The 13,430-nt window shown below is 32.1% G+C and overlaps 2 protein-coding genes across 2 annotated transcripts; one reads left to right on the top strand and one right to left on the bottom strand.

Moving 5' to 3' along the window:
* Positions 1–7,898: 7,898 nt before the first annotated feature.
* LOC107481228 (delta(8)-fatty-acid desaturase 2) lies at positions 7,899–10,040 on the top strand. The gene is made up of 2 exons (XM_016101451.3): positions 7,899–8,193; positions 8,425–10,040. The coding sequence occupies exon 2, from the start codon at positions 8,507–8,509 to the stop codon at positions 9,851–9,853; it is 1,347 nt and encodes a 448-aa protein (XP_015956937.1). The 5' UTR covers positions 7,899–8,193; positions 8,425–8,506; the 3' UTR covers positions 9,854–10,040.
* A 1,746-nt stretch (positions 10,041–11,786) lies between these two features.
* On the bottom strand, positions 11,787–13,234 carry LOC127745696 (protein HASTY 1-like). Its single transcript, XM_052259059.1, has 3 exons — positions 12,520–13,234; positions 12,132–12,235; positions 11,787–12,025 (listed from the first exon to the last, which is right to left on the bottom strand). Exons 1-3 carry the CDS (start codon positions 12,592–12,594, stop codon positions 11,878–11,880), a joined length of 327 nt encoding a protein of 108 aa, XP_052115019.1. The 5' UTR covers positions 12,595–13,234; the 3' UTR covers positions 11,787–11,877.
* Positions 13,235–13,430: the final 196 nt, after the last annotated feature.

Here is a 13,430-nt window from a genome sequence, read left to right on the forward strand (position 1 = left end):
AAATATAAATATTTTGTAAATTTTTTTATTTTATAAATTGTTTAGTATTAGTATAAATAACAAACAAATATATAAAGTTATTTCGTATAAGATAAATATATTCATGAATAACTTATTTTAGAAGTATATTTAAGACATAAATATAAAGAAATAAATATTTTTTATATATCATAGAGATGCATACACTAGTATCACATAAATTAAAGACATGAGTTATGCATCAATTTAGTTAGTTAATTTTAGTCTTTAATTAGTTAGTTTTTAATGTTAAAACTCCTCCTGATTTTTTATGTACAAGGATTATTATAGTTGTAACCTTATCTCTGGTTTGAAATTTGGTAGGCTCACATTGACACATTATTGTTACTTCAATTCTTTCATTCATTCACTGTATATAGACACAGCAACAAACGACAACAAATACTAACAATAATTAAGAAAAAAAAACTTGGGAAATAACTGTGAACGTAGTTGCAGGTTGAAAACAGTGAATGAATTCATTCATCAATTGAGCTGATCGAATAGAAGGTCTGTGGGTGTGGGTGTCGTGCTTAATAGTTACTAAAATCCAAAAGGTGTACAAGAATCATGAGTGCCAAAACTTCGATGTGAATTACACATGATAATTAAAGTTATATGAATTTAACGATTTAAATTAGTCAAGTGATTACTTTATTTATTTATTTAAATATAATTTTGTTAAGAAATTATTTAGAAGTGTAGTTAATTAAAGTCAATCAATTAAAAAATAGGAGATTCAAATCTACAATTTTTAGATGAATATGAAAAAATTATGTCATTTGAATTATAGTTCATTGGTGACTTATGTTGTAATTAGTTCTCTAAACCTTTTCGTTTAAATAAATATCGAGAGTTTTTTAGTCTTTTATAATGCATGCATTAATTTATTGGCCAACAACAATTTTTTAGTTTTCTAAAATATCTTTTAACTTAGATAGACTAAAAACTAATTCATTGTAGATCTAAATTTTATTTAAAGATGTACCGTTAGCCAATAAATATTAAATCTCCAATATCGAATCTCTAAATAAAATTTCGATCTACAATAAATTGAATTTTAATTTATTTAATTGATAATCATATTATGTGTATACAAAATACCAAATACTAAGTCACAAAAGAAATATTAATCACTAAAAAGAATAATATAAACTCCGTTCTTACTACTAGAAAAAGAATCCAAATAGATACTCAGTCCTGTATAAAATGTTATACTATACGAATTCAAAAATATTATTTATATACCAAAATCAGCTACTAATATATTTATATATAAATACATGTGTAATTTAATTTATTTTTAATATGTATTTATATTTTAATATATATTTTATATTAGTAACTAATTTTAGTGTATAGTTAACATGACTCGAATTATGGGCAACCGAAATTACAATTTGGGTGTATCTGACTATCTCCATTTCAAAAGGTTCATATGAATCACACATGAGGCACACGGGCAATGTGAAACAATATGAAGGAAAGTGAGCCTAAACTGCCTGCCAGCGAGTTGTTTCGTTTTTTTTTTTAAGAAATTAAAAATAACGTTTATATTATTTTTAGTATAAAAAAAATAACAATACATATACCTCTTTTTCGGATAGAAGAAAAAAAAAAGGCCAGACATGAGCCACTTTTATTGACATATCACATGGTTAGCAATCCTTGATAGGTGGAGGACTTAATTAACGTGTCACGTGGCATGGGGCCATGGATCAGCCAATTGCGATATTTAAATCTAATTAACATTGCCTCTCTACTCTTTAGTCTGATAATGTCAATAGACAGATTCTATTTGCTCATACTAATTCTGTCCTTCCTGTTATTAACTTATTATTTATTACGATTATTAGTTTAGTAGCAACCATAGATTTGATTGGTGGTTTAATAGCTAAGCACGTCAAATCAAAATGAATTAAGAGACCCCATTTGTTCGCCAAAAGTTCAGGACATCATCGATCCCACCGTCAATATGTCATTCTTTCTTAGGCTCCAAATAATCTCCTCCTCTATTTCATCGTCCTGCTTCTGTAATCATAATAAAACCTTGCTTTGTAATTTTATTGTCCTTTAAAGGGAAGCATATTATTAACACACACCTGAAAAGAGTAATCATGATATGACTTATGTATAAAAATAAATATTTCCATAAGAAAAGAAAAATAGCAAGGTCATAAAATTTTTTTATTTTATTTCTAGAAGTTTTCCATATTTATATTTTCGGATACTAAATATCTATAATTTAAGTTTTTAATAGCACATAAATTTAATTTGCTTATCTTCATAGGCTATACATATCTGTATTTCTCTATAAAAATATACTTATTTGTGAAGTAAGAAAAAAGACAATGTACAACTAAATTTTATAATGATGTATTTTCTTAACTTTTAATTATTTCTTTCAAAATTATTTAGATATATTACATGTTTTAAAATACAGAAAATGTTGACTACTTTTTTAAAATTAAAATTAAAGGAATAATTAAAATAATAACATGCATTTATGAGAATAAATCATTCCTCTGGTAAAAATCTCTATGAGCTGTGTTATCTTTCATCATTTCCAGAGTTAGTAACTTAAAATACAAGCAGACATTGAGCACATCGTGTGTCGACCAAATCAGAACCACTTTGCTTATTTTCTTAAATCTGGTGGCCACAAACGTTGGCCATGTTGAATCACGTTTTGCGATGTTTATAGTAAAAGTAATACCAGTTATACTGTGTTTAGAGTCTAAATTTTTGTTTAATTTATTTTTTTATAATAAATTTTAAATAATTTAATTTTTATATTTTAAATTAAAATTAACTTTTTTTCGACAATTGAATATCAAATCTTTTTTCATAAACAAACTTGCATATTATTATTATTAAGTTTTTAATTTGTCTATTATTGTAAATCTAAGAATAGTAAATCGTATCATCATATATTCATATCCATATAAACAAAAGAAAAATTTCTTAATACAGCTAAGCTAGCGTAACATGCCTGGCATTACCGAGTTATTATCTAAATAAATATAAACTCGAAAATGTTACACAAACCATGCAAATATATATATACTCACACACATTTCTTTTGTCTATATGAGATATTAAATTTATTCCAATACATATTACTTACAATATACAAAACTTTTTGTCTTCTAGAGTCTAACTTATAAGATTTGAGACTCAAATTCACAATTTTTTTTTCATCTCCATTTTATCACCCAAACAAAATCATGTCGACAATAAATATATATATTTATTCTGAAAAATTGGAAAAACATTATATTCAGGTCCCTCACCGTGTCTCTTTTTCTAGGTGGGGATAAAACTCCACTCAGTTACTTTCCTGGCAATTAGTCCAAGTCAAATATTGGAAAGGTTCAAAAACTAACAAAGAAGTAAACAAAATATCGATCAAAATCGGCTTAGAAAACACACCCTCTTATATATAGAAGGTTCGTATATTTAATAATTAGTGACAGCAGTTAACTACTTTTGCTTCTTAAAAAAAAATAGCTAAACCCAATTATTTAATATATCAGTATAATACTTGTACGCTACTTGTAAATTACTCAACTCTAATTTAAACTTTTAATCAAACGTGATTCATAATAAAAGCACCAACAAATAAATACCTATGGAATAATATAAAGTAATGCGATTTTGAGTTAGTTTATAACTTTATATACATGGAATAATATATAATAGTTAAATTTTATAAAAATAATTAAAAATATTATCTCTTTATTACACATAAAAGTATGAAACAAAACAACATTTGAAAAATAAATAGACATTTGTTAATAAAACTCATGTATCCATTTATAATATTTAAGTATTTAATTAATAAGTAAGAAGATATTAAATGTCAACTAAATAACAAATTAGAATAAAATAAACAAAATTGTATGACTTTGATGGTCTATCAATTGAATCCTAGTAACAATACCTATTATAACGACATATACTTAAATAATGATCTATTGTTTTATTCGTTTAAAAAAGGATAAATACGATTTTGGTCCCTAACGTTGAGGGTCAGAATCAAAATCGTCCCTCTTGTAATTTTGGATTTAAAATCGTTCTTAACATATTTTTTGTATTAAAATCGTCCTTTTAAATTTTTTTAGACAAAAATACCCTCCACTACCATCAGCACCTTTACCTCCATCACCACCACCACTTTTACTCCCACCACCACCATCACCTTTACCTCCACCACCAAGAAAAACAACATCAATAAAATCAACACAAATTCAACAAATCCAAAAATCAGAAATTCAACAAATCAACACAAATTTAACAAATCCAGAAATAAAAAATTCAACAAATCAACCCAAATTCAACGAATTCAACAACCAAATCAAAAAATAACAAATCAAAATCAGAAGCAGGCAATCACAAATACAGAAGCAGAGACAGTCATAGAATCAGAAACAGAAACTCAAGCAGAAGCAGATGCAAAAGAAGAAGATGCATTCAAGCAGAAGCAGATGCAGAAGAAGAAGATGCTGATGTAGAAGTCGAAGCTGCAGAAGCAGATGCAGCAGAAGAAGCAGATGCAAAACCACCGCTGCTGCTGTCCGAGAAGCCATCTCTTCTGCGAACCAAGAATGAGGTGAGAGAAGGCTGCAAAGGAGGGAACTGCTCTGCCCATCGCCGCCTGTGCTGCCAAATCCGTCACGGTCAACTGCCACAGGGTCGCCGTCAAGTTGTATCGGAGGAAGGGGCGCCGTTGCCGTGCCTCCATCGTCACTGAAGACGCCGGTGGTCGCCGCTGCCTGTGAGGGAGAACGCGTGAGGCGGTACTGTGAATAGGGATTCTGCCACCAGAGCTGCCCAGAACCCCCTCTTCCCGGCGCTCCCTCTCTCTTTCCCCTCTTCTTTCTTTTTTTTTATAATTTTATAAATTTTTTTATTATTAAAATAGAGGGTATTTTTGTAATAAAATTAAATTTTTTTTAACAAAGGACGATTTTAATACAAAAAAAACACGTTAAGGATGATTTTAAATCAAAATATACATCAGGGACGGGCTCCATTCCAACCCTCAACGTGAGGGACCAAAACAATACTTATCCCTTTAAAAAACCTAATACTATATATTTTTTTTTAAATTAACCCATCAAATTAAATAAAAAAATCCTAAATGCGACTCACGATTATCTCAAAAAACAATGAGACCTTAAAAAAAATTTGATCTTTAATCTTTATTTTTATGAGACTGATTAATCTTTCTGTCAATATTTTCTCTATGTATTAATAAAATTGAATAAAGTTACATAAAATGTTAAATTGTTGATTTATCCATTAAAAATCAATCAAGACTAATATTTTTTTCTGTTGAAAATCTCATTATCTTTTAATAATAATGGTCAAGACTATTTAATTTTTTATTAATTTTTTTAAATACATTAGCTAAATTTATTATGTAAAACTAAAAAATATTAATAATTTTTAAATTATTTTTATAAAAATATATTAGTAATTAATATATCCAAGGTAGACAGAATCGCGAGTTGATTCGCGGAAACGTACGAGTTTACGTTTCTACTCTCTCTTTCCGTCGCGCTTCTACTACTCGAGTCACTGAAGTTGGTTATGAATAGAAACGCCGGGAAAAATCGCAGAGTCGTCAGAATCGCAGTTTTGCAGGCAATCTACGGTTGGAAAAAAAAGTTAGACCAAAACTTGGTTTTGCTGTGCAATACAGAACCCACTTGAATCCCAAGCATAATGTGCTGAGAAGGTGTTAGAACCTTCGATTTTCCTCTATTTTTTCCTCTCAATTGCTTCTGATGTGTGTAACCCACTATGCCTTTTTTTTCTATTTCATTATTTCAATAGGGGTTATTCTATTAGAAGAGAGATAAGGATATGTCTGGAAAAAAAATTATTATTTTGAACAAAAACAATAAAAAGAAGTAAAGAGTTGAAATGGTGGTGTGAGAAATGAAAATTTTGAAGAAAAGTAAAGATGACAGAGGGCAATCGAGAAGAGAGTGGCGATGGACCTGAAATGATTAATAAATCTGGTTTATTTTTATTTTATTTTTCTTTTGAAAACTTTAAACTTTTTTCCTTATTCTTTTCGTTTTGAAGTCAATTTTTTTTAATGAATATCTTAGGGCTGTCAAACGGGCTAGCCCGGCCCATTTAGGCCCAGCCCATTAAGTCCATGGGTTAAACGGGTTGGTCCATTTAAGCCCGCTTTGTTCGTGGGCCAAAATTTTTTAGCCCGGACCGTTTATAGTCAGCCCGATGGGTTAAACGGGCCAGCCCGTTTATCATTTTATTTTATTTTTTAAAAATATTTTGACAAAAAATACCACTTTTAGGTCAAAAACCATTTAAAAATTTTTTTTTTTAATTGATGGGTCGGATTTTCGGGTCGGATTGGAAAAAATATTAGCTAAAAGTGTTACTTTTTTTTTAAAAAATGAAAAAAAATTAAACGGGCCACCCGTTTAGCCCGCGGGCTAGCCCGTTTAACCCGTCATTTTTTTCGGGTTAATCGGGTTCAGCCCGTTTAGCCCGAAATTTAAACGGGCTTAATTTTAGGGGCAAAGCCCGCCCATTTAAACGGATAAACGGACTGACCCGATGGGTTTAGCCCATTTTGACGGCCCTAGAATATCTCTTATTGATTTTTTTTATATCCTTTATTTATTATTTACTTTATTGCTTTTAGTTAGACGAGCTTAGCCAATTTTTTTTTGTCCAAATGGTGTTTTGGGCTTATGGCATATACATATGATATAATTATGAATTATTAAATTATTTTTTGTTAAAATTAATTTGAGAATTAGTTATAAAATTTATTTTATTCGTTAATCTTTTTTATATTTTTTTTATAATTTACGAGTTATGTTTACGTTTCGTTTTACGATTTTACGAATTACGATTTTATCATAGTCGACCGAATTAAAGTAAAAACTACGAATTTACTACATTGAATATATCGCATAAATATATTTTAAAAAGATAATGATAGAACTAACCAATTTTATGAAAATTAAATATCAAAAGTTAAAAGAAATATCTTTTTATTTAAAAATGTTATAATCCTTAAAAAAATTATTAGAGAATGGGTTGGATATTCAATTAAATTACATTACAAAATATATACATAGCGGACTCCATCGTCTAGGCTCAAGAAGGGACTTTTCCCAAAAATAGCATCTATGTTTATATTTTAGAAAAAATTTTAAGTATATTAAAAATATTAGTATTTTAATTATTTTAACCGTTAATTTTAATTAACATGTATTATATATATTTTTTATAATTAAAATTAATAAACGATTAAAATAACTAAAATATGCATATTTTTGACACATTTAAAATTTTTCCTATAAATTATAGCGACAAAGATTGATATTTTTCATGCGGTACCATAACTATACTTCTAGTCTTGTAGGACCGGATGGAAGACTTATTCCGTTATTGTATTTAAATAATAATATATGATAGATGTATACTAAAATTAAATTAAAAATAATATTTAATTTTTTAAAATACATTTCATTCTTTAAAAATAAAAATGTAATATTTGGATATTTTACATGTTATATTAGAGATGAGTTGTTTATCATGTATGCAATTTGATTTGTGATGTTATTATATTGGTGTTAATGTGTGTATAATAATAAATTAATGAAAGTGCAGGCTGGCACAGCATGAGCATGGTAGTGTCAGCTTCCGCATGTGATGTGTGAGAGCGAGACTGAGAGGTGAGAGCATCACATTCTCCGTTCCCCAAAATATCTCAGCATCGACTTTAACCCACTCTCAATACGTTGCAACGCGCTTTACCATAACTAGCCTGTGCCCCACCCACCCATTCACACCCTCATTCTTCGCTGGTGTTTTGCTTCTTAAGCATATTCTTTCCACCTTGGTTGGTTACTTTCTAAATCGTTTAATTTAATATACAAGTTATAAATAAATCTACCTAGGAGATCCCAAGCATTTTTCCCCGAGAGAGAGAGAGAGGGAGAGAGAAAAACGGGGTTTTAGGTTCAGATTCGGCGTTCCTGCCGCCCCCTTTCTTTCTCATTCTCTGCCTTGCCGCCGCACACTCAATCTCATTCACCGCTACACCTCCTTTCTTCTCTGTTCTCTGTTCGCTTTCTCGACCCCCTGCTGATCTGATCCATCTTCTCCACTTTAGAACTTCAGGTACATTGAATTCGGTTTCGTTGTTATTTCAGTTATTCTGATTCTCAAACTGAAATTTGCTATTAATTAGGAGGAGGCTGTTATATTTGTTAAGAATTAGGATGCTGATGTTATCATGATTACGAAACTGCTTATGCTTATATTTAAAACATGCGTTATGGATATATATATCACTTTGAATGCTGATCTTTAGCGCAAGTTTATTTATTTATTTACATGATACTGTGGCAGGAGAGTAAAGGAGTTTGACAACCATGGGCATAGTTTTGGCTTCATCATCATCATAATCAATATCAATATTAGGATCAAGATCATGCAGGTTGTTGAGAAGAAGTACATGACCCCGGAGGAGCTGAAGGAGCATAACAAGCCAGGGGACTTGTGGATTTCGATCCAGGGGAAAGTCTACAACGTCACAGATTGGGCCAAGGATCACCCTGGCGGTGATGTTCCCATTACAAACCTTGCTGGCCAGGACGTAACCGATGCGTTCATCGCTTATCATCCTGGCACAGCGTGGCAATATCTCGACAAGTTCTTCACCGGCTACCACCTCAAAGACTTCAATGTCTCTGAGGTCTCCAAGGATTACAGGAAACTCTGGGTCGAGTTTGTGAAGATGGGGCTATTTGAGAAGAAGGAACATGTTACTCTATACACACTGTCTTCAGTTGTTGTCATGTTTGCCATTGTGATCTACGGTGTCTTGAGCTGCACTAGCGTCTGGGCTCATCTGGGATCTGCCCTTTTGCTTGGTTTGCTTTGGATGCAGAGCACATATGTTGGACATGATTCTGGACACTATGAAGTTATGTCAAGCCGCCAATACAACAAGTTTGCACAGATCCTTTGTGGGAATTGCTTGACTGGAATAAGCATTGCATGGTGGAAGTGGACTCACAATGCACACCACATTGCTTGCAATAGTCTTGACTATGATCCTGATCTACAACACATTCCGGTTTTTGCCGTGTCTTCACGGTTCTTCAGCTCTATGAAATCTTACTTCTATGGTAGATACCTCAAGTTTGATGCTCTGTCTAGGTTCTTGGTGAGTTACCAGCACTGGACTTTCTACCCGGTGTTGTGCTTTGCAAGGGTAAACCTTTACCTTCAGACATTTCTGCTATTGTTCTCGAGGCAGCGTAATGTCCCGGATAGAGCTTACAACATAACTGGAATCCTTGTGTTCTGGACTTGGTTCCCACTCCTTGTTTCATGCTTGCCAAATTGGCCGGAGAGAGTGATGTTTGTGGTTGCAAGTATGGCTGCATGCTCAATTCAGCACCTCCAATTTTGCCTCAACCATTTTGCGGCAAATGTGTATGTTGGGCCGCCGAGTGGGAACGATTGGTTCGAGAAGCAGACGAGTGGGACACTGGATATCTCTTGCTCATCTTGGATGGATTGGTTCTTTGGTGGGTTGCAGTTCCAGCTTGAGCACCATTTATTTCCAAGATTGCCAAGGGCACAATTGAGGAAAGTTTCACCATTGGTGATTGATCTTTGCAAGAAGCATAATTTGCCTTATAGGAGTTTATCTTTCTTTGAGGCCAATCTATGGACTCTAAAGACCCTAAGAACTGCTGCATTGCAAGCCAGGGACCACACTATCCCTCCCCAGAATTTGCTATGGGAGGCTTTCCACACTCATGGTTGAAGACAGCATAGTTGACAATTGTGACTTCTCTGGAGCATATTATCAAACACCTTGTGGTGTTAGTTTTATTTGCCCCTTGTTTTCTGAATTGGGCAATTGGAGCGAGATTAGGATTATACGTCTATCGGGAATGTATCAAATTATGAGCGATGATTCATTCAATAATAAAATCTTTTCCTTTTATGAATGTAGTTAGTTAGAAGAAAGTGAAAAAAATTGGCGGGTTTTGCTAATTCTACACAAGAAGACAAATACAATAATAAGAACAGTAAGGGCAATGCAAATTAAGATAGATTCCCACTTGTTAACGTGATAAGATAAGTATTCGTAAACGATGGAGTGGTCATTTCCATAAATTTGGGCAACTAATCAACTACACTCCTTTATTTAATAGAAACAAATGCTCAAGAATATCCAATGATGCTGTAGTATTTGACTATTTCCAATACTTAGTACATTCGAAGTCTTAATGTGGAAGAAACTTAGCAGATATTTATTTGAGATTGCGGTATACTAGTCTTTGGAATTGGTCCATGGCCATTGGGATTACTGGTTTCAGATCCCTGACTTATCAAACGTATATTGTTACTGGTTTTCCTATTCATTCCCCTTTTAAAAACAACCAATGATTTTATTTTGCTTTATTATGTCTGATGTTTGCAATAAACAAATTTTTCTTTAAACATATTTGTGTTTAGTTTTTTTTATCGCATTATTCATAATTCTTTATTTCTTTTAGATATTTCTCTCTAATTATTTATCTATTTTTATCTAATGTGCTCTCCTGGTTGAAATGTTTTGTTGATTTCCTCAGAACGTTTTTCTTGAGACAGAAAAATAGAATTTCATTAATGAAAATTACAAGTACAAACAATTATAAGTTCAATATCACAACACTACAGATTATTATAAATCATCAAAAAGCATGCAGGGCATAGTGGCATAGTGGCATACCCTTTAATCCCTGTATAGGTATTTAGGTACATATAATACCATATTTCATTCTTGTACCCGAACTTTTGCTTAAACTCAACTCTTAGAATTGCAACCAAATTCTATACATAGTTACATACACTTCTGGACCTATGTTTGTTCAAATTAGTCCCTTCAAAGTTGTTGTTGTTTTTTTTTTTTTTGGACCGGGAAAGTTGTTGTTTTACATTAGCCGACGACAACACATACTTTTCTGTTTGACGATATTTTGTTTGAATTTTGGCCCACAAAAAAAATTGTTGAGAGGCAACGGACTCAATTCAATTAGTGGGCTACAGTAGAACCTAAGGCCCGGATTTCTTATAACTGGTATCCAATAATTCAAGGATCTATATAACAAAATCAACAACCATTCAAGATTCAACACAATAAGGGTGCTACCGTGCTAGTAATATTGAGAATATTTTACCAAATATATATATATATATATACACTGAGAATATTATTCACCCGAAAGAAAAAAAAGAAAAACATATTGAGAATATTATCTCTACCCGACTACCCATGATAGACACATTTTATACCTCACAAGCCAGAAAAAAAGAGACATTTTAATACCATAGAATAATTAAGAATTTATCTCTCTACCAAAGAATTAAAAAGAGTTAATAATCAAAATCGTCTCTAAAAGATATTTCGATATCCATTTTCATCCTCAAAAGATAAAATTAATCAAATTCGTCTCCAAAAGATAACCAACTTGATCGTATTAGTCCTTCCATTATCTCCTGCGTTGAGGTGGCCAACGCTCACTGACATGGCTTTTAACTGCCAGTATGGCAGCTTAATGTACCCTCTTGTTAATAATAAGATAAGTTTATTAGATTAATTCAAATCACTTCCTAAATCTATGAACTCTAATCCCAAATTCAACCATTGAAGCAATTCAAAAACTTCCTCAAAAGAAAGACGTCATAGTCTCTGAGATATAGAACTTTCTTCTATTCACCAGGAATTTTTATGTTTTGGTCTTTTTAGACACTTATTGCAAAAACAACACAATAAAGGGGGAATACCATTGAAGTCTTTCCTCATAAATTATGAATTCTAATGAAAAAAAAAAAAATTTCTCCCTTTCTTGTAAATATGTATGTGTGCTTATCCTGCCATTCCGAATGTGTCCACTCTTGGCTCAAAGGTTCCAATAACCATGCTAAAACTTCTTGCTGCTGTTGAATCCTGTGCAATTAAGGAATAACAAGAAAATGTTAATTGATATCTTGACTGACTTTACACCAAAATGAAAGGAATATTGATAGAATTATCTGTTATATCCGATTATTACCCAGAAACAGAAGCCATCACAAGAAAAGCTTCACCTAGAAGATTATGCTCTCCTCGAAGCAAACAACCTTCCCTTTGCAAACATCCAATGGTATTGGCAATGCCCTGCATATAACATTGCAAGAGTAAATAAACACACTAGATCTCCCAAACTATGCTATGGACATCAGAGCACTTTCAACTTAAGATTATATGAAATTTTGTAAATGTATTAGAAAGCCAGGATATTCTGTTAAGATGCAATTATCCTTTCAGTCAAGTTTCACAAGAACTAAAGTCAAACAGATGTATGAATGATGTTAGATTAAAAACAAGAATATATGACAAATTTGTCAAAGAGAAACCAACTGAACATCTAATTCAATATTTTATAACTAATAACTAACTACCTGTTCAAGATAGAAAGGAAGTATGCTGCTATCTCCAACAATACTTTGCAAGTTAGAAGCGCCTAGTGACACCATATTTTCACATATAAATTCCACAAATGCATATTAACCATCATCTATAGATTCTAGATTTGAGCCAGATCTGTACAAAAACTCAAAATCTTGAGGAAGAGAGACAAGAGTACCAAAGCAACCAATGATTGAATTTGGGATTAGGGTCCATGGACTTAGGAACTGATTTAAATTGATCTAATAAATTTATCTTATCAGTAATAAGAGGGTACACTAAGCGAGTGCCATGCTGGTAGTTAACAGGCCATGTAAGCGAGCGTTAACCACCTCAGCGCAGGAGATGACGGAAGGACTAACGCGATCAAGATGGTTATCTTTCAGAGACGAATTTTATTAATTTTATCTTTCAGAGACAAAAATGGAAGTCGAGGTATCTTTCAGGACCATTTTGACTATTAACTCGAATTAAAATAGAAGAGCAACAACAAAGCAAAGAGAATAATATAACAAGATGCCTAAGATTCTTAGGCTAAGAAGTAAGAACTAAGCAGCGTGCCACTTCACACAAATAATGACCGACAGACAAAAACAAAACTGTGATCCATGCACAAAGAAGTCATTATCTTTCATAATACTTGAATCTAACTAACAAGAGAACATCATGAATCGGCTCCCTTGACAAACAGGACCTGTATCTTGTTGAGCAGCATCTGCAACATTGTCAGACAACCAAACCATCTGATTGAAGGCTTTAGGTATCAAATTTGAATGATGGCCATTTAAGTCAAATTCTTTGATAATATAACAAAATTAAAGCACATAAATTGGACTTTGATCCAAAATTTTAGTGATAATAGGGCATGGTTCCTCCACTTTCATTGGATGCTATCAGTAACAAG

This window comes from Arachis duranensis, chromosome 3 (assembly GCF_000817695.3).
Source record: "Arachis duranensis cultivar V14167 chromosome 3, aradu.V14167.gnm2.J7QH, whole genome shotgun sequence".
NCBI classification, from domain to species: Eukaryota; Viridiplantae; Streptophyta; class Magnoliopsida; order Fabales; family Fabaceae; genus Arachis; species Arachis duranensis.